The 22580-nt window shown below is 44.4% G+C and overlaps 1 protein-coding gene across 2 annotated transcripts in view; it reads right to left on the bottom strand.

The window, feature by feature from the left end:
* Positions 1-10851: 10851 nt before the first annotated feature.
* KDM1B (lysine demethylase 1B) overlaps positions 10852-22580 on the bottom strand; it is a 60391-nt gene continuing 48662 nt past the window's right edge. For both annotated transcript variants that reach the window (XM_068236954.1, XM_068236952.1), the window contains 5 exons: positions 20893-21009; positions 18261-18386; positions 17998-18120; positions 14419-14571; positions 10852-11403 (listed from right to left, as the gene is read on the bottom strand). In XM_068236954.1, the coding sequence (XP_068093055.1) occupies positions 11320-11403; positions 14419-14571; positions 17998-18120; positions 18261-18386; positions 20893-21009 (603 nt within the window). In that variant the 3' untranslated portion in view covers positions 10852-11319. The remainder of the gene's footprint in view (positions 11404-14418; positions 14572-17997; positions 18121-18260; positions 18387-20892; positions 21010-22580) is intronic.

Genomic DNA, 22580 nt, shown 5'->3' with positions numbered 1-22580 from the left:
TAAGTATGCCACCCCTGATGTCACTGCGATGCTCACTGATCCTACGTCTGATCTCCCTAGAGGTCTGACCTACATATGCCAGACCACAAGGACATGTAATATGATAAACAACACCCTTGGGTGAACAATTAGCAAACCCCCTCAGATACAGTCGGACACCACTACGTGGATGCGCAAATGTATCCTCTCTTGATACAAAACTACACTGGGCACAGTGACCACAGGGGAACATCCCCTGTGGTCTCAGATGCAGTAAGCCAATTACCTCTAGCTGGTTGAGGTGAAGTACTTTGGGCATGCATGAGTGTGTCACGAATGCTCCTGGATCTCTTAAAGAGACTCTGTAACAAATTTTTCAGCCTTAGTTCTTCTATCCTATAAGTTCCTATGCCTGTTCTAATCTGCTCTGGCTTACTGCAGTCTTTCCTAACTGCACTGTCTCTGTAATAAATCAATGTATCTTTCCTCTGTCCTGTTTGTCGGGCTAAAGCTTGATTGTGTGGAATGTGCAGGGCTGCTTGTGATTGGTAGAAGCGATACACACCCTCTGCAGGCCCCCTGCACACTGTGAATGACTCACACACTATGCTTAGCTGAGCCTATTAGAAGCTGGTTAGTTTGTTTGTAAACACTGCCTAAAACTGTTAATTACAAGCCAGGATTGCAGCAGAGAGTGGCAGAAACAGCACAGAGGGGCACAGGAGAAAATAATGAATAGAATGGTATGCTTTTTATTGTAAGAATATTAGAGTACAGATTCTCTTTAAAGGCGCAGATTGGAGGTTCCCCAAAGGTGTCACGTAAGTCAGGGTCACTACCCAGGATATGCCAATGTTCACGGACTATACGAGCAGCCTGTTGAGATAAATGAGAAAATGTTAAAACCATAGGGACTCGAGAGGAATTGACCATTGGCCTGAAAGAAAGAAGATCGTTCCTGTTAAGTTTGGATGCTCTATCAAGTGCATCCCTCAGAACCCCCTCACTGTACCCCCTCTTCCTGAAGTTGTTGTACATATTCCCAGCCTCTGTAAAAAACACATGATCGTCAGAGGAGATGCGGCGAATCCGCACAAATTGACTGTATGGTAATCCTTTCTTAAGTCTAGTTGGATGGAAACTATCTGCAGATAAATATGTATTACGATCAGTGGGTTTTCTGAACGGGCTGGTCTGTAAAAAGTGGTCTTTAAGACTCACCATTACGTCCAAGAAGTGAATTTCAGATGGGTGGTACTCGAGGGTAAACTTGATGGTGGGCACTGCTTTATCCAGATCCTCTTTAAACCGCAATAGGTCACTCTCGTTCCCTTGCCAAATAAAAAAGATGTCGTCAATATAGCGCAAATACATCAAAACCTGTGATAGGTACAATGGGTGAGTATATACAAAACGTCTTTCGTAATCGTCCATAAACAGATTGGCATACCCTGGGGCCATGTTACTGCCCATAGCGGTTCCCTGACGTTGTAAATAATACTTTCCCTCAAAGGAGAAGTAATTGCGGGTCAAAACAACGCGTAGCAGCTCAAGCAGAAAATATAGCAGGGGGGAGAAAAAGACATGGTGCTCAATACTTGTTCGATAACCTCCATCCCACAATCCTGCGGGATGGAGTTATACAGACTTGCAACGTCCATTGTGCAGAGCAAAATCGGTTTATCGATTCTACCAACCTGTGCTATTTTAGACAAAAATGATGTGGTATCCAGTAAAAAAGATTGCATAGATGCAACTTTTGGTCGAAAAACTTGATCCAGTAGAATTACTAGTGGCTGAAACACCGATTCACTGCCTGCCACAATCGTGTGCCCCGGTGGATTAACCAATGACTTATGCACCTTTGGTAATTCTTAACAAATGCAGTCTTGACTTGATAGCTCTGACTGTGCAGGGGATACAGGAGGAAATTTCTAAGTTTGAAGCCTCATCTTCTATTCTTAAAACTAAACTACAGACACTTTTAGAGCCGGACGACTCTGGACTCTAGTTTGAGCAACATCGTATTTTATTAGAAATTTATAGACAACAGACTTTGACTAGTAAATTGGACAAATTCCGACGTGACACCATTGATTATCAGGAAGATCGCGTCTATTCCTGGCGTGATAACAGACGGTTTGGTAGACCACCAAGGGATCAGCCGCAACCAGCAGCTGGTTCCAATCCAAACTCTGACAATAGTTCAGGAGAGGGTTCCTCTGCTTCTGGCACTTTTTTAGGACCAAGCAAAAGAGGCCAAGGAAAAAGACGAGGCGGGGGAAGAGACGTTCATACCGACGTCCGTATAACCAGGAGTCAGACCCAGTCGACAACTTAATCATCAATCTTTCATCTAGGACTTTAACCGAGACAAAGAGTCAGGTATTAACGAAAGGTCTGGGATTTGTCCCTAGTCATTCTGGTTCTCGTCTAGAACTTGATACAGATCTATTTCGATTTTTCAGGACATTACGTATAAAGGCTTTTTTCTCCAATCAGTCCCAGAGTCCAGTATCATCATCTATCTCTACCTTTCCACCCGAAATTGACACCAGCATGTGCAGGTCAAAGAGTAAGTGGTCCCCACCTACCACTTTTCCATCAGTAGAAACATTTATTAATCTTGCACAACGTGATATATCATCCTTAAACTGCACAGGCTTGAGCACCAGGCCACGACACAATCTCTCACGCTTGGAACAAGATGCCTTGGAGGCACTTAGTAGTGACTCGAGCCTGGTGATCAAGCCTGCTGATAAGGGGGGTGCCACTGTTCTCATGGACACTGTTGATTATAGGAGAGAGGTTTTAAGACAATTGAGTGACGGCAATGTCTATCTGAGGTTGAGTCGAGATCCTCTCCCTCAGATTAAACAAGAGATTGACCAATTGGTGATTGCTGCTCGTGATGCTCACACTATCAATCAACGCATGGCAGATTTTCTCATGACAGAATTTCCCTTGACACCGTTATTCTATATATTACCAAAGGTGCATAAGTCATTGGTTAATCCACCGGGGCGCCCGATTGTGGCAGGCAGTGAACCGGTGTTTCAGCCACTAGCAATTCTACTGTATCAAGTTTTTCGACCAAAAGTTGCATCTATGCAATCTTTGTTACTGGATACCACATCATTTTTGTCTAACATAGCACAGGTTGGTAGAATCGATAAACCGATTTTGCTCTGCACAATGGACGTTGCAAGTCTGTATAACTCCATCCCGCAGGATTGTGGGATGGAGGTTATCAAACAAGTATTGAGCACCATGTCTTTTTCTCCCCCCCTGCTATATTTTCTGCTTGAGCTTCTACGCGTTGTTTTGACCCGCAATTACTTCTCCTTTGAGGGAAAGTATTATTTACAACGTCAGGGAACCGCTATGGGCAGTAACATGGCCCCAGGGTATGCCAATCTGTTTATGGACGATTACGAAAGACGTTTTGTATATACTCACCCATTGTACCTATCACAGGTTTTGATGTATTTGCGCTATATTGACGACATCTTTTTTTATTTGGCAAGGGAACGAGAGTGATCTATTGCGGTTTAAAGAGGATCTGGATAAAGCAGTGCCCACCATCAAGTTTACCCTCGAGTACCACCCATCTGAAATTCACTTCTTGGACGTAATGGTGAGTCTTAAAGACCACTTTTTACAGACCAGCCCGTTCAGAAAACCCACTGATCGTAATACATATTTATCTGCAGATAGTTTCCATCCAACTAGACTTAAGAAAGGATTACCATACAGTCAATTTGTGTGAATTCGCCGCATCTCCTCTGACGATCATGTGTTTTTTACAGAGGCTGGGAATATGTACAACAACTTCAGGAAGAGGGGGTACAGTGAGGGGGTTCTGAGAGATGCACTTGATAGAGCATCCAAACTTAACAGGAACGATCTTCTTTCTTTCAGGCCAAGGGTCAACTCCTCTCGAGTCCCTATGGTTTTAACATTTTCTCATTTATATCAACAGGCTGCTCGTATAGTCCGTGAACATTGGCATATCCTGGGTAGTGACCCTGACTTACGTGACACCTTTGGGGAACCTCCCATCTGCGCCTTTAAGAGATCCAGGAGCATTTGTGACACACTTGTGCATGCCCAAAGTACTTCACCTCAACCAGCTAGAGGTAATTGGCTTATTGCATCTGAGAGACCACAGGGGATGTTCCCCTGTGGTCACTGTGCCCAGTGTAGTTTTGTATCAAGAGGGGATTCATTTGCGCATCCACGTAGTGGTGTCCGACTGTATCTGAGGGGGTTTGCTAATTGTTCATCCAAGGGTGTCGTTTATCTTATTACATGCCCTTGTGGTCTGGCATATGTAGGTCAGACCTCAAGGGAGATCAGACGTAGGATCAGTGAGCATCGCAGTGACATCAGGCATGGCATACTCACTTCCCCCTTAGCCAGACATTTCTTGGAGGAACTGCATAATGTCTCACAGTTAAGGTTTTGTATATTGGAAATTGTAAAATCTAACAGTAGAGGGGGTGACTTTGAAAGGAAGCTGCTACAGCGCAAATTATTTTGGATGTATAAATTGGATTCTATCCACCCCCGTAGGCTAAATGAGGAAGCTGTTCTCAATTGCTATCTGTGAACCATGGTGCAATATTAGGTCATCCACTAGGGGTGCAAGCACTGCTGGCTTGTCCCTTCCTATACTTTGCCTTTTATAGATTATGTATATATGTTTATATTTATGTTCAGGATTTATATGATGGATACTTATATATATTTATTTGTTTGTATTCACAGTGTCTGGAGCCCTCACACCGCTCGTCCTCTATACACCGAACTGCCGCTCTGGGGATCCATTTACTTTCATCTAATGTTGCTTTACTGTGTCCCCTGTCAGTTTCAGCACAGTCCCTCCCATCCCCATATATGGTGCGGCGGCCATCTTGTGGATGGAGCCCATTACTCTCCATTCTGCCAGCCAGCGCTTTGGAGATGGGCGGCGTCCTAGTGCGTAGCGTGATGACGCAGTGGCGCACGCCGCGTGACGTCATCGCACTACTGGACCGGCCCCGGTGTGATGGCTCTTGTTTGCACATAGCGCACTATTTAAACCGGATTTCAACTGAGGATACTCCAGGACATCACCGCTCTGCCTCAGCTGCTCTCCTGCTTTTCCCCTTGATAAAGGAACTTTCCGAAACGCTGCGTCTGGGTAATGCAGCGGTGTTTTGTACCTCGTTGTTCACTCTGTGTGTATTATTACATATGGTTTTCCCTGCCATTCTGACTCAGGTGTCAGTATCAGCCAGTACCTTGCTGTCTCAGTAGCCATAGCTAACTAGCCATTTTACTCATGTCTCATAATGTGCACTTTGACTGCACTCAATTGACTGCCTGTACGCTATATTCATGAGGTCTGCTGATTATTGCTGTACACCTGTATGTGTATTTATGTACTCGAGCCTTTTTTTTTTACATGTTTTAGACTGTACTCTGTCAATCTATGACTTTTAATACTCTTTTTTTTGCAATTGAAACTACAAGGTGTGCGTGTTTTCATATGTATACAGTAAATCGGTAGTGTCATGCCTCATTCCAGCCTTCTTACAGACACGACAATGTTTTCTTGGGGTGCGTTGACCTGGGTTACTCGGAAAGACATAAGCATAGTGTCTCATGTAGCTGGCTAACTACATCAGGGGGTTGGGGCAAGGCCCCTCCTGGATACAGTAGTTCAAAATTCTCTTCCTGAAATTCAAGGAAAGATCCTGTTCTCCCAGCCTTACTGTGTAGAGAACAAAAAACTGTTGTAAATTGCCAATTGATTTAAATAAATGGACACTTTCTTATACCAGGTTCTGGTTCTCCAGGAAACCAAATAGGGAGCCAACATCTGGTCCTTGAAGTCCACTCCTCCCATGTTAAAGGGACACTTAAAGAGAACTCGAGGTGTGTTTGAATAATGTGATCTGCATACAGAGGCTGGATCTGCCTATACTGCTCAGCCTCTGTTGGTATTCCAAACCCCCCTAATGTCCCCCTGCACTCTGCAATCAGACAGATCACAGCCACGCTGTGAATACTGGGTTTACATCTGTAGTGTCAGTCTCGGCTGCTCCCCCGCCTCCTGCAGAGCTCCAGTCCCTGCCCCCATCCTTTCCCTTCAATCAGCGGGGAGGGAAGGGACGCAGGCGGGGACTGGAGTTCTGCAAGAGGCGGGGAGAGCAGCAGACTGACACTATAGAGAAAAACACAGCCCGCTGTGACACCCTGTATTTCGACAGCACAGCTGTGATTTATGAGGGATTGCAGAGTGCAGAGGGACCTTAGGGGGTTTGGGATACCAACAGAGGCTTGGCTGTATAGGCAGATCCAGCCTCTGTATGCAGATCACATTCTTCAAACCCACCTGAAGAGTTTCTCACCTGGGGCTATTACCAGCCCCCCTGCAAGCTATCCGGTGCCCACGTAGACTCGCTCCTGGCCCCACCGGCAGCCACTTTCGGTTTCGGCGACAGGAGCCGACAAGCAGGGAACGCAAGCGATTCTTAGCGTTCCTGGCTGTAATAGCGCCCTCTATGCTGCTGTATGCTATAGCAGCATAGAGGGCGCTATTACGGCCATAAACGCAAAGACCGGAAGTGGCTGCCAGCGGGCCCAGGAGCATCGGAGCGAGTTTACGTGGGCACCAGACAGCTGCAGGGGGCTGGTAGAAGCCCCAGGTGAGTAAAATTCATTTTTTTTTCAGTTGGCTTAAGTGACCCTTTAAAGGTTAGAGTCGTGGACAGTGAGGGGTTTTTCAACGACCTCAGTTGCTCGTTCAATTTGGACCTTGGTGTCTGCGGGAATGGTGGACAGAAGGTAAATGTCCCTCTTGTCCTTCCATTTCCCTGCGAGAAGGTCTTCAGTACACAAGGCAGCACTCTCCCCCGTGCAAGTCGGGTATTAGTGAGCAATTGGGGGAAGCCCCAGCGACTAGGCCACAGCAGAGAATGCAGACTATCTGTAAATGCTGATAGAGGGCCACACTTGTGTAGTAGTTGTCCACATAAATGGTACCCCTTCTAGAACAAGGGTGACACTAAGTCCCACACAATCTTGCCACTGCACCCCAGGTAGTCAGGGCACCCGACCGGCTCCAATTTTGAGTCTTTTCCCTCATAGACCCTAAAACGATATGTATAGCCGGTGGCCCTTTCACAGAGCTTATACAGTTTGACCCCATACCAGGCACGCTTGCTTGGGATGTACTGCTTAATGCAAAGGTGCCCGGTAAAATGTACGAGGACAAATGATCCAGCGCTCAAGGATGCACCTGAATTGTAAGCCATCAGAGCCAATGCAGACCTAAAAATTTGAAAGTGAATTTAAAACAGTGAATGCAGCTAGCCACTAGTATACTTACATTCAATTTTGCACAGTGGGAGACATGGCAGCACTTTCAAACAAACCCCATACCTGAATGATTTATCTGCAATGGTGAGCAGAGCTCCAGAAACTGGACTATATTACACACCCTGCATACACTATAGACAAAGGGGGGTGTTCGCTTCAGTGATAATTAGTGCACAAATTATGACCTAATGGACTTCCCCACGGCGGTGACGTACCCCCTTGGGGAAAACCTACCACTAACCTAGCAATAAAAAGGAATTCCTCGTGCTGCTATTCATAAATGGTATACACATTTCATAAAACAAACACACTGACAAATGATCAGCGCTCAAGGATGCATTCAGCCCTAGGGGGCTCTGCATTGCCTCTGATGGCTTACAATTCAGGTACATCCTTGAGTGCTGATCAATGGGCTGCTGCCGCCGCGTCCACGCCCATTGGCCTGGGGCGGTCTTTAGGTAGTTAAACATAGCTGACACTGGCATGTAGCATTTTCTTTAACATTTGCTTACAGTCTAAAGGTTTAACCAAATCTGAAGTTTTAGGCTAGGTTTGCATTGACAAGTTGCTAATCAGTCAATGGGAATTTGCACATGATGTGCAAATTTATGACCAGAGAGATCAGCATGGCTGCCCAGGAACTGATAATGTATAAAAGGAAATAAAATATGGCAGCCTCCATATCAATCTCACCTCGTGTTGCATAAGCTTGAGCCTGAAGTCATTACAGGTATATTTGTCCAAATACACCAAACGTCTAACTACCATAGATCACACTTATTTCTGAGGACTTAAAAGTCAGCAATAGCGGATAACATTTCTAATATCAGTTACATATTGCTCAGTCAGCTTCTTCTCTCCAACTCTCTGGGCAAGTGAAAGTGCATACTTAGTAATGAATCTGTTAAATATGTTTGGCTTTGTTTAATCACAAGTGATTCTAATAGGTTGCTATGGGCAACTGTTCCAGTTTTGCTGCAGCTTTTATTGCATCAGTCCTCATGAATCAACACCATAGGTTAGGAAGTAGTAATATGCAACAAACTTTATTGCATGCAATTGTTTCATGGTTATTACTGTGGAACCCTTGGCTGTCTGGAAACTGTAAGACCTCAAAGACCACTTCTCCTCTGTCTACCACTGGAGTGTACACGACTAGTATTGTCATGATCAACTGCATAAAATGTATTCATTAGAATATATGATGATATCTTACTGCAAAGTGTTGCACCACATCTTATTTACTGTATCAAGGTATGATAAATAAAACTGCAAACGCCTTGTAAAAACAAACATTTTAATTAAGTGCTGTAAATACTGATCATACAGTATGCATACAATATACCGCCACTTTTATTTGGTAGTGCAAGATGCATGGAGTACTTTCTTCTCCATGTCTGACCTTTATTGGCAGCACAATGCTTATCAAATCACCAGGCAGCTCATTTAAGATTCAGGATCATGCACTTGCAGCATGATATATTTATATTATAAAAAAACATTTCCATTAACCAAAAGATGAGCAAGCTTGCTTGTCAAATAAGCTTAAAAAAAGTAATACAAATAAATTAAGACATTTAGCAGTAAAAAGAAAATGTTCCTATTGCAGATGCTTATGTCCAGAGCAGCAATAACACAAAGTACACTGTCTTTTTGTCATTTTAAATAAACATGCATATAACATCCCGATCAATCAGTGAACTTCACATGCAAGTTCAGCTATACACATTACAAGTGCTGATATATAGTAAACCCCTCGCCCCCACCAGAGAGCTGCCATTTGTAGAATCTAGAGAGCACAAATTTATCAAATCTAACATGGAGTCAGGGTTTGAATAAAGGCTGTGGAGTCGGAGTCGGATCAATTATGGGTACCTGAAGTTGGTGGTTTCAATAAACTGCAGAGTCGGATGATTTTTTTTGAACCAAATCCTTAGCCTATGTAAAAATTAGACTAAGGAGTCGAGGAGTCAGAATCGGTGCAATTTTGGGTTCCTGGAGTCTGAGGATTCATAGACTGGGGAGTCAGAGTCGTAAACCGGCCCTGGTTTAACTTTCCTGGCGGTATGGACGAGCTCAGTCCATAGCCGCCATGGCTAATATCTCTGGCCCTGCTGGGCCGATTTACTTAAAATAAAGTGCGCCATACACAGCTAGCACTTTGCTAGCTGCGTGTGGTCTTTGATTGTCGCCGCTCAGCGGCGATCGCCCGCACGCAGCGGTGGAAGAGGCCCCCGCCAGAGCCCTGCGCTGCCCGGACTAAACATTTTCGGGAAGCGCAAAGGGCTGGATCTTAGGTGTCTGACGTCATCCCGATCGTCGCCATGGCGACGGGGTAAGCCCAACAAGAAATCCCGCTCTCTGCGGGATTTCTGGTTACTTGTGATCGCCGAAAGCGATCAGAAGGGCGCACCATGTGCGTCCTCTAGTGGGCTTTCATGCTGCCAACTTTCAGTTGGCAGCATGAAAAAAAAAATGACATGAAAAAAACCCTGCCACCGCCACCCTGGCAATTTAAATAGAATGCCAGGGTGGTTAAACAAGTGGCCCCTGAAAAAATAAATGGCCATCACAAGACCGATCTCCCTATGCCTAATTTATCATAATTGGCAGATAAAGCTGGACAATGAGATACAAATATTTTCAGGTAGATGGAGGATTAGACAAATGTATGCAGCTTTAAAATGTACCAATCAAATCCTACCAATGTGGAATTGGATTGGTCCATTTGCAAGCTTTATAAATTTGAATATAGACTTTGCATAATTCTACATCAACTTGGAATTATTTGCATCTCATTGACAAATCCCTAGTGTATCAAGGACCACACTTTCTACCCAGACTAGTCTATAAGTTCAGGCCAGTCTGCCATTGCCAGCTAGCCACTTTGTTTGAAGTTTGAGAATATAGCCTTATACACGAATCCAATTCGGATTGGCCAACCACTGGCCAGTTTTACCACTCATATGTAGTATGAGAACTTACCGGCACAATCAATTGTTAGTATTCAAATCTGTTAGCCATCATGATAATTGGAGGTGTCAAAATTGGCCAGTCAAAAAATTGCATGTGTACCAGGATTTCTATGTTAAGAGGGCACTATGGCGAAAAACTGTAAAATTTACAATATGTGCAAACAAATAAGAAGTATGTTTTTTCCAGAGTAAAATGAGCCATAAATTACTTTTCTCCTATGTCGCTTTCACTTACAGTAGGTAGTAGAAATCTGACAGAAGAAGAAGGTTTTGGACTAGTCCATCTCTTCATAGGGGATTCTCAGCAAGGCTTTTATTCTTTATAAAGATATTCCCTAAAAAGGATTTAAACAATGATGCAGACCAGCTTCCCTGCTCGCTACACAGTTTTTTGGCAGTTGGACAGAGCAACTGCCATTCACTAAGTGCTTTTGAAAAATCCCTGAGAATCCCCTATGAAGAGATTGACTAGTCCAAAATCTATTTCTACTACCTACTGTAAGTGACAGCAACATAGGAGAAAAGTAATTTATGGCTCATTTTACTCTGGAAAAATGTACTTCTTATTTGCATATGTTTGCACATATTTAAATTTTTTCACCATAGTGCCCCTTTAAGACAGCCTGGTACACATCACCAATGTTAAACATTTTTACAACTTACCTGCTATATGAGGGCCAACAGATTTTAAATACTATGAGAGCAGATTGTTTATGTAAGTTCCCATGCCATACTGAGGTGGTAAATTTGGCCGGTTAGATGCGCACCAAGCTTACACTTTTCTGGAAGGCAGAGGTTTGTAAGTCACATTTGTTCTTTCTGATCTGGGACTACTTTAGACATTAGAAGAACTGCAGTTAAGTTTACAGTCAAAAATATGCATCAATTACACAAAATATACAATGCCATAAACAAATTTTGCCTTAAAAAAACGAGTTTGAACAGTTTTTTCAAAAACCATATAAAAATAGAAAACAAGTGAAAACCGGAACCCAGCTTAAAATGCTGTGATTTTGCTGGCTTCTCGTACTCCACTTAGATAAGCTCCAGTAACAGTCTGTGGGAAATGACGGTTTGTTGCCTATTAAAAAAACAAACCAAAAAATTAATTGTACAGCAGTTGCTACAGAAGGTACCATATATTCCGGCGTATAAGACGATCCCCAACTTTTCCAGTTAAAATATAGAGTTTGGGATATACTTGCAGTATAAGACTACCACCTTCTTCCGGCGCACACCAAATTAAAAATAAAAAAAAAATAAAAAAAAATATTTATAAATATTGGTGCTATGTATGTACAGATACTGGTGCTATAATGTATGTGGTTGGATTGGTCATCTCTCCCTCTCCCTAAGTGGATTGGTCAGCTCTCCTTGTCTACCTGTTTATCAGAGCGGTATGGAAGAATAGATTGCGCTGTGCCCATAAAACATGCCTCTTTCACCTTTCTGGCCCACCCTTGTATCCTATTTACCTCCTTCTCTGCCTCTCAGATCTCGCACATGTGTACCTGCGCCGCTTCACTACAGTCCTCAGCAGCGAGATCTGAGAGGCGGTAACAGGATAGGGTGTATCACACGGCATCAATGACACCAGGCATATAAGACGACCCCTGACTTTTCAGATGATTTTCAAGGGTTAAAAAGTAGTCTTATACGCCAGAATATACTGTATTTGTTCCAGTTCACTGGCTTATATTCAAAGCAATTACCAGAAGAAGAAAAAAAAAACGACCACAATTATACAACTCTAAGGGCCCATTCACACTTGAGCGTTTTGCCGACAATTTCGACAAAACACTCAAACACTAGTGCTTTTGAAAGTGCCAGTGTAATTAAACCCTATGGGCCCGTTCTTACTTGGGCGATTTGCGCTAATCGCCGCAAATCGTGAAACGCAAACGCATCGCCTGCACCATATTCAGGCGATTTCCCGGCGATCACGTTTCAGTGCTATAGAAGCGCTAAACGCGATAGCGGAAAAATCGCTGCAGTGTTCAGTATTTTTCCACTGAAAAATAACTCATGCAAAACGGCGGCGGTAAGTGCCGGCGTTTTGCGCTTTCAAGTGTGAATGGGCCCTAAAGGGTTTTTTCACACTATACCAGTTGCAAAAAAAGCTATTTTTACTTACCTAGAGCTTCTATCGCCCCCCTGCAGCTGCCCTGTGCCCGCACCGTCGCTGAGTGTTCTTCTAGTCCCTTGCAGCGCCTCTTTCAGTTCGTATTGTCAGCATATAGCGAGCACCCAGGGAGGGGATGAATGATGTGCTATGACTCCCAGTATCTCTTTCAGTTTGGGTGACTCTGGGTGCTGATGGACACAGCGCCTGCGCAGCCCTAGTCGCACACGTCCTCGATTGCTTGCACTGTACAGATTTTTATGTACTGCGCATGCGATCAGAAAGTGCGAGGACCGGGGCCAAGCATCCACAAGAAAGAGCGGCACTGCAGGTACCAGGAAAATCTCGGAGTTACAAGGCGGGCACAGGGCGGCTGCAGGGGGCTGGTAGAAGCCTCAGGTAAGTGAAACCGGCTTTTTTGCATTTACTTTAGATTCCCTTTAAGTGTTGCCCATACTCAAAGTGCTAATAATTTTGAGTAGATGCACAATTTATTCGAATTCATGCTGCTTGGAAACTGACCAATTCCAAGCTGCATCAAATTTGAATCGACTCATAATTATTAGCATTCCATTGGCCATTCCCACCATTTGTGTGGTCAGAATTGAAATTTCCATATTATACAGCAAATGGTTATTCAGCAGCCATTGATCTAACAAAATATTACAAAAAAAAAAAAAAAATAGCAATGGCAGCTTTAGGTTAAGACAAGGTTAGGTTAAAGAGGAACATTATTAAAATATACGGCCTACTTTAAATTTAAAGGGAATCTAAAGTGAAAACAAAGTTTGATATAATGATTTGTATGTGTAGTACAGCTAAGAAATAGAACACTAGTAGCATAAAAGCCCTGTTGGTGGGCTCTGATCGCTGCTGCAGGCAGTTTTTTTTTTTATTATTAGTATTTTTTAATATAATAAAAATGAATATTTTATTATTATTCTATACCCGATCCCCCCCCCCCCCCCCGCCAGCCAATCACAGTGATCAGCTCTCGTAGACAGGGGCGTAGCAATAGGGGGTGCAGAGGTAGCGACCGCATCGGGGCCCTTGGGCCAGAGGGGCCCCGAAGGGCCCTCCCTCAACTACAGTATTAGCTCTCTATTGGTCCTGTGCTCATAATAATCACTTCTATAGATACTTTGAGTAGTGGTAATCATTAACAAACTGTTCCCCATCCCCTTCTTACACCTCTGACACTGTAGTTGCCATTGGAAGGTTTTGGTGCACCGTATTAAATGCTATGTATAGAGTGCTTGGGAGGCCCATTGTAAAACTTGCATCGGGGCCCAGAGCTCCTTAGCTACACCACTGCTCGTAGACATCAGCCTATGAGAGCCGATCGCTCTCTGAGCCTCCCCAGGGGACAGCCGAGTGACACAGCTGTCCCCAAGTACAGCGCTGCTGTAGATCGCAGCGCTGAACAACGTAAATAGACGGCGGCACCACTGGGAGACTGTGGGGATGCGTGCGCGATCCCCTGCAGTGCCAAGCACACAACTAGACTGTGCTCCTTTTTTTCCTCTTTCACTGCCTGAAAAGGTTAAACATCATGTATGCAAGTGACAGTTCCTGCCCGGTCGGACTCGGTCAGACTATAGCATAACCCTCACTAAAAAGTAATTACAGCCTTAAAACACTTTACTGCTCTCAGAAGCCATTTACTGACAGGAAAGATGAAAAATGGTGAATAATTCATAGATTCGAGGTCTGGCATAGGTCAATGAAGGAGTCATTGAGCAGAGACAATGAAATAAAAACGAGATTTAAAATGTAAAATAAAACTGAGACTGAGGATAGATACAATTGTTTTGCTCAGTAGTTTATTTTCACCTCGGATTTCCTTTAAGTCATTGCAAGTCTTTCACTAAATCTTTTTCATATCCATATTGAAATCTTATGTGGAAATCAGCAGAAGAAAAATGAATGAAGCATTTTTTAAGGCGTTTTATGCTAATTAGATTTAGGTCTTACCTCGCCTGCAAAAAATATTTTTCCCTGTATATCTTCCGCTATTATATCATATGCCTCTCCACTTCCACCAGTCTTTACATAACTATATGCCATCTGTGCCCAGGGGTCTTTAGCCCATCGTGTAACAAAGTACTTTACTGGAGCTGGTACTTCCTGCAACATAAAAGAACAATCCACAGGTGGATATGCATTTACAATTTACAAGGAAAACATGTTGATTAATCAAATGTACTCAGTCAACTTTGACAATTTGCATGTAAGCCAGAGAAGCTAAAACCTAGCCTCTTCAGGAGTGATAAAGTGGTGTGTGTTCGTGCTTCAGCCTCTGACGGTGCCTTCATTAAAAGGTCACTTAAGTATTAGGTATGACTTGGATTCCCTGTCAGTGACATTCTGCCATGATACAATAGTGAAAAACACCTCAGCGCTTGCAATGATAACTCCAATTAGGATATATGCACCCCAATCCGTATGGTCCTGCAGTCACCCGGTGCTCATACAAATGTGCCAGTGACCATCACCACATGCATCGAAGAATGAGATCAGTAGGTTGTTCCAAATAGCATAAAGGTTTAATCACTCAACATTGAAAAACATAAGAGGAATGCTGGGATCTCACATTGTGGGTCCCTGTGGCAGACCTTTCAAATAGAATTTAACGGGCATATACAGTGTAAGTACATCAGACATTCAGTAATAAAGTACCCACTCTCTAAATGCTATTTGGAACACCCTACTGAAATTCTTTGATACATGTGGTGATGGTCACTAGTACGTTTGTTTGAGCACCGGGTGACTGCAGGATGATACGGATGATACGGATTGCGGTGCATATATCATAACTGGAGTTATTGCAAGCGCTGAGGTGTCTCTTTATTGCACCATTGCATCTATTGTTGAATAGGATCCTCTGGCAGCTGCACAGACCTACCATCCCTACCCAGTTTTAGAGCGCCTGTATTATCTTCTCCTCACTACTTATTCTGCTATGATCTTTGTACATACTTGTGAAATGGTCACCAAATGGAAGTGTCACAAACTGAATTGCTGATGCCCTCCCTCAAGGTGTAGAAATCTGTGGTGGGTCAGATAAACAGGGATGTCAAGATGATCTATGGAGACTATCATGAAAGATAGAGATTCAGTGCATAGGTTTTTCATCTTGACCTTTTGAATGGCATCTTATCTTTCTTTGGAACCATGGAGAAATTGGAACAGGATCAAATAGACGTGTTTCCACTGGTGGGATATGGGTGACAACCCTTTAGGTCAGAAAGGTCTCCACCACCCAAAAAAAAAAAAAAAAAAAAAAACAAACATCTTTGGATACCAAAATTATAGTTAATAGTTATTGACCATCAAAAATGAGTCCATTGGGCAGCATACAAATTCCATTCCATTCTATATCCTTCGAAGACCAGTTCTTTCACTGCGGTATCAGAGTATAGTGAAGGAGCCACTAGTGTTGGGCGAACACCTGGATGTTCGGGTTCGGGCCGAACATGGGCCAGATGTTCGGCATGTTCGGCCCGAACCCCGAACTCAATGGAAGTCAATGGGACCTCACGTCCTCTGCATACGAGGGTACGCGTCCCCTCGTATGCGTCATCACGTAGAGGACGTGAGGTCAGAGAAAGGGCGGAAGTACCACAAGGGTACTACCGCTGAACCGCCCGCTGCCCGGCCTCAACGCGTCACTCTCCTACTCGGACTCCTCCTCCTCACTCCACTTCCAGCCACCGGTACTATTTAACTTGCATTAAACTTTTTTTATGGGGAAGCGGGCAGAGGGGGGAGCGCTAGCAGAGGGGGTGGGGGGAATTTCCGACCCCCCCCCCGCGATCGGGGCATGCTCCCCCCTTATGCCTGCGACCCCATAGGGGGGCCGTATTCGGCCGAACAGGGCCATTGAGCAGTTCGGGCGAACCCGAACAGTTTGGCCGAACACCATTAGGTGTTCGGCCGAACTCGATCATCACCCGAACAGGGTGATGTTCTGCAGAACCCGAACAGTGGCGAACACTGTTCGCCCAACACTAGGAGCCACCCCACTTTATGAGGTGGGGTCATCCTTTCACATGGACAAGGCTTTGCTGTCAGAACTGCTGGTCTTTGTTCAAAGGATGAAAGGACATGGATCTCCAAATGCTGGAAGTATAAGGCTGCAGAAGGTAGGTGCAAAATTTTGATATGGTATTTGAAATTGGGCCAACCAAATACAGCTGTTGCCAATTTGGATTGGCCCAATTCCAAGCCATATACAAACTGCAAGATATTGGCATCTCACAGATCTATTTAGGTAAATATATAATCCTGCTTCATTAAAGGAATACTATTGAACTTTAACACATTTCTGTCAGTAGCATACATCAAAATTGCATTAACAGCTAGTGCAAACACAGCATATCTTTTTGCTGTGCAATGTTTCTTTTTCTTTTAATTTGCCTTTTAAACGGACCCCCTGACAAGCTGACGGCGTCGGCTAATGGGGCAGCTCATTATGACAGAGGGGATTCCTTTTTACAGTGCGGTAGTGTATTATACTATTGTCACGTTTCCCCATGCTATTTATTACTATTACTATGTTTCCCCGACACTATTTAGCATGCCAGGCATCTGTCATGTAGCCTGCTATGAGGAGCGAGAGACAAACGCTCTCGCTCCTATTCTGCCCAGCCAATCCCCGCAGAAGGAGACTTCCGTGTGTCGGGCTCGGGCTGCCGCCGCATTAGTTGTTTTGTCATCGCTACGCAACGGCAACCATATGAGCTGGAGGAGGGCGCATCATTGCTCCTTCCCTTCGGCTCCTGCTTCCGATGCGCAGCGATGACAAAACAACTAATGCGGCGGCAGCCCGAGCCCGACACACGGAAGTCTCCTTCTGCGGGGATTGGCTGGGCAGAATAGGAGCGAGAGCGTTTGTCTCTCGCTCCTCATAGCAGGCTACATGACAGATGCCTGGCATGCTAAATAGTGTCGGGGAAACATAGTAATAGTAATAAATAGCATGGGGAAACGTGACAATAGTATAATACACTACTGCACTGTAAAAAGGAATCCCCTCTGTCATAATGAGCTGCCCCATTAGCTGACGCCGTCAGCTTGTCAGGGGGTCCGTTTAAGAGGCGAATTAAAAGAAAAAGAAACATTGCACAGCAAAAAGATATGCTGTGTTTGCACTAGCTGTTAATGCAATTTTGATGTATGCTACTGACAGAAATGTGTTAAAGTTCGATTGTATTCCTTTAAGTAAAGACAAACTGGGCCATATGCAATTCACTTTTTCTCCTTAGTTTTCTCAAAGTTGGTATTTTTACACCTCGTTAAAAAACGATTTTTAAGCCACCATGAAGCAAGAAAATACACTGAATAATTTTGACTGTACTTTATCTACTTTTGGTATTTTTTCGATTGCAAAGTACTGAAAAGTTACTTTAAACAGAAGATTAAAAAATTATCTCCTAAGAGAAAACTTAGGTAAAAAAGTGAATTGCCTATGGGCCACTGAGTTTACAGGTTAATGTTTCTGCAATGGAAATACAAATTCAGAAATTCCTCAACAATGATTAATGATCTCACCTGCTCTTTAAACATATCTTTGAGAACTGCCATACATTGCTTAACCACATGCTTATCATCCATATCCTTGATGGTAGCCACTGCCTCTCCAGTGATCACAGACATCAGAATGGCATGTTTACCCTGCATTTCAGTATACAATAATAAAACAATTGGTAAATTAATCACACAGACAGCAATATGGTTTGGTGAGAACATGTATATTCAAATATTTTTGCCATAATTAAAAGTGGGACATATAAGAATTCACAACATGTTGATACCTGAGGATCCATGTCATAAAATACCCCAAACAGACCACGTTTACGGGAATCTTGGGGGATATGACCAAAGAAATCAGCTCCTTGAATCTTACTGTCCCAAAATCTGTAGGGAAACTGTAAGGCCATCTGCAGAAGAAAATATTCAGAGGTCTAGATACAAAGTACTCACACCATGACAGAAGCAAAACCTACACAACACAATTGCAAATATATAAATATAAGCAAAATTCCCTGGAGAGGGATTGTCTCCTGAATATATATGTTATGGCCAGAACATGAAGTTGGCCACTTCGCCATCTAGCTGGCCAATGTGCGCATTGGCCTTCTGATGTGGTCAAAACGCGAACACTGGTGACATTTTTGGACTTTGGCCAGCCAAAACGCAAAGTGCATGGACCTGGCTTGGCAAGTTCCGAAGACAAGTCTCCGGTTCTCCTGACCCCACTATGTACCTCTGGCCACTCTGCTCGGTGTCCTCCTGTCCCAACTCTTTATCTCTGGCCCCCTTGCTCCGTGTGTGGCGGCGTTTCCTCCTTCCCTCTGCTTGTTGCTGCTGCTCTGACCATCATCTTTGGGACTTGGCCATCCGTATTCTGCCATTTTGGACTGCCAAAGTACAAACAAGAGCCCACCAACGTGAACTCTTCACGTATTGGCTGCATCAGATGGCCAGATCCTGAAGTGGCCAGACTTTGGGTTCTGGCTGTAACATATAAAATTCCAGTAATCCTGCTAAACAACATTATATCTACTAATTACTTAAGGTAGCCATACACTGGTCGATTTGCCATCAGATTCGACCAACAGATAGATCCCTCTCTGATCGAATCTGATCAGAGAGGGATCGTATGGCTACCTTTACTACAAACAGATTGTGAACCGATTTCAGCCTGAAACCATTCACAATCTGTTGTGGTGGTGGTGGTGCTGCCGCCGCTCCCCCCTCCCCCCCCAGCATACATTACCTGCTCCGCCGGCGCGACTGCCCCCGGTCACCGCTGCTCCGTCTCCGCTCTGGTCTCCGGCCCCGGCATGCTCTACTTCTTCCTGCCCGGCAGGAAGTTTAAACAGTAGAGCGCCCTCTACTGTTTAAACTTCCTGCCGGGCAGGAGGAAGTGAAGCATGCCGGACCCGGAGACCAGACCAGAGCGGAGACAGAGCAGCGGTGACCAGGGCAGTCGCGCCGGCGGAGCAGGTAATGTATGCGGGCTCTATTGCGTCGGTCGTCAGGCACTCGAACGCCGCTAGCGATGCGCTCCCTACCTGCGGGCGAACGACGGTAATTTTCCGCACGGAGCGATCGACGGGATCGGACAAAATGGATCGAAATTCGGCGTGTAGCGGGAACGATGTGACAGCAGATTCGATCCCAGTGATCGAATCTGCTGTCGATCTGGCGGGAATCGGCCTAGTGTACGTCCAGCTTTACTGTATTTAACTTTCAGGGAAAAGATCCAACACTGGTAACCAATACTAAATGGCTACTAAATAATAAAACAGCTGTAAAGCAACTATTAAATCATACATATGCCATTGCAAATCTGTGCAAATGATCTCTCCCGGTTTTAAAGAGAAAGTAAGCCAAAAGTGGTATTAAATTCGAAATCAAATTTGTGCTCTAAAACACTGAACAAAACAGAAAGCAAACATAAAAAACTGGTTAATATCATTTAAAGGCATTGTTTTACACTGAAATGAATCTAATTGATAAAATAGATTGCCAGGTGCAGGACAAATTATCAGATTAGACATTTAAAAGGAACCTAAACTGAGAACGATATGGATTTTTCCTTCTAAAACAATACCAGGTGCCTGACTCTCCTGCTGATCCTGTGTCTCTAATACTTTTAGCCACAGCCCATCAACAAGCATGCAGATCAGGTATTCTGAAGTCAGACTGGATTAGATGCATTCTTGTTTCAGGTGTATGATTCAGCCACTACTGCAGCCAAAGAGATCAGCAGGACTGACAAGCAACTGGTATTGTTCAAAAGGAAACAACCATATCCCTCTCAGTTAAGGTTCCCTTTAAGGAATTATAGCCCCGGGCAGTCTCCGGAAGGATCAGCACGGGGCATTCTCGGGATGGAGCAACACAAAAGGGGGGGGGGGGCATTCTCTGGACGGAGCAGCGCGGGGAGGCGGTATCGGGACGGAGCAGCGGCGGGGGGCGGTCTCGGGACGGAGCAGCGCCGGGGGGCGGTCTCTGGACGGAGGCGGAGCAGCGCTGGGGGCGGTCTCGGGACGAGGCAGCGGTGGGGGCGGTCTCGGAAAGTGTAACAAAGGGCAGTCTTGGGGCAGGTGTAGGACAGGGTAGTTTTAGAGGCTGTAGAGTTGAGGCACACAGAGTGCAGAGCAGAGTGCAGAGCAGTCTAAAGGAGTTGTAGCACAGGCCAGTCTGAGCAGCTTAGCATTGTGTAACCTGAATAATTGTACAAGAGTGAGTGATCCTGTACACTATGATGATTCATGTATAAAATACTAAGAGAAAATGTTCCAGTCTACAAGAATTATTCAACCTCACCAATAAGGATGTTTTCAATCAAAAAGTCCAGTAATTTATTATTGTTGGGGAAAAAAAGTCAAGTAAATGGTTTGAACATTGAAAATAACTGAATGGTGGGCACTGTACCTTCTCAATGACTCCAGCTCCTAGACTGTTGATGGCTTTAACCTTTTTTTCTGGTAAAGGAGGATTAAACTGAATTACATTTTTCTGGAGTAGGGCCAGAGGCACTGTGACCAAAACCTGCACAAATACACATAATCCTCAGGGTAATATTTATAAGACAATAAAACATCTGAAAAACGACATTCTAATATAATTTTAGGTGTACATGAGAGAGATCAGCTTATTGTGATATCTGTAGGTATACATGTGACATTAACGGCTTTCAAATGCAGTCTCTGCTTCATAACCGTGTCTAAATGTACCAAGGGATATAATAGTTTGGTTGGCTGCGATGGCTTAGATCAACCCGTTTGGCCAAGCATCGGAAGAACATCCTGTAACCATGGTAACCCAGTTGACCTACCATCTCCAGACTTTATTCTGAAGCCTAATGTAACATACAAACTTTCAGCTACAGTCATGGAAAATAAATATTGTTAAATATTTTAAACTGTGATAGAAGTGTAGCTCTACGTTTGAATCTCTAACATTAGGCCATAAGGGTTATGAGATCTACTGGTGATGTGTTTTCATGTTTGGGAAAAATGTATTGCAGTGCGAGTTGGCCCTGAAATAAATACAATCTACTAATTCACTGGACAACAAAATTAAAAAAAAAAAAAAAGGGTTTTGCTTCTTTAAATAACACCGGACATGAGCAAAGCTACCTAAGGCAAGCACAGAGGTATGTTCATACTGGATCCACATACCTGTATGCGTTGTCTGTTCCTCTCCAGGTTGCCCCCTAATCCTACCTCTTGAAAATTTAAAAAATTTTGGATAATGGCACATTTTAGGACAGGAAGAGGCAGGCTTACCGTAATTTTCCCACCTATCATTCTCCCATTCCTACTTCTTGAAGGAAACATCTGGGAAATATTTAATTAAAAAAAATTCAGATTTACTTACTTGGGGCTTCCTCCTGCCCTTTGAAGCCTATGTGTCCCTCAACGCAGCTCCACTCCGTAGCCTCTCCCCTCCTCTTCCAGCCAAGTCGGTAACAACTATGCATGCACGAGCAACAAGTATCGCGCCTGCGCAGAATGTTCCCGGCCATGGAAGTGCGACTGGCGCAGCCGCACACTAGCACAGGAGCCACAGACCTGGCTGGTCGAGGAATGGACAACACACAAAGGCATGTGAATCCAGCATGAACATACATCTGTATTTACCATGGGTAGCTGTGCTATAGGTTAGGTGTGCTTTAACCACTTGCCGACCGCCCACTACCAATAGGCGGCGGCAAAGTGGCAACCCCAGGACCGCGTAACGCCGATCGGCGGCGGCACCTGGGGGACTAATTAGCCCGCCGACCCGCGACGTCAACCCGTCGGCCATTTAGTAACGCCGGCGGGTTATAAACAGCCCGATCTCCCCTGCAAAAGTGTATAATACACTTTGTAATGTATACAAAGTATTATACAGGCTGCCTCCTCCCCTGGTGGTCCCAGTGATCGAGGGAACACCAGGGGAGGAGGCAGCTGTGTATGTAAGCATACACAAACATACACACTGATCCTGTCCCCCTGCCCACTCCCTCAGACCACTGTTTGCACCCAATCACCTCCCTAATCACCCATCTATCAAGCCCTGTCACTGTCTGTCAACGCTATATTTTAGATTAGGTCCTAAACTGATCACCCCCCATA

This window comes from Hyperolius riggenbachi, chromosome 5, assembly GCF_040937935.1.
Source record: "Hyperolius riggenbachi isolate aHypRig1 chromosome 5, aHypRig1.pri, whole genome shotgun sequence".
In the NCBI taxonomy this organism is placed as follows: domain Eukaryota; kingdom Metazoa; phylum Chordata; class Amphibia; order Anura; family Hyperoliidae; genus Hyperolius; species Hyperolius riggenbachi.
This window is presented reverse-complemented; position numbering and strand designations above follow the sequence as displayed.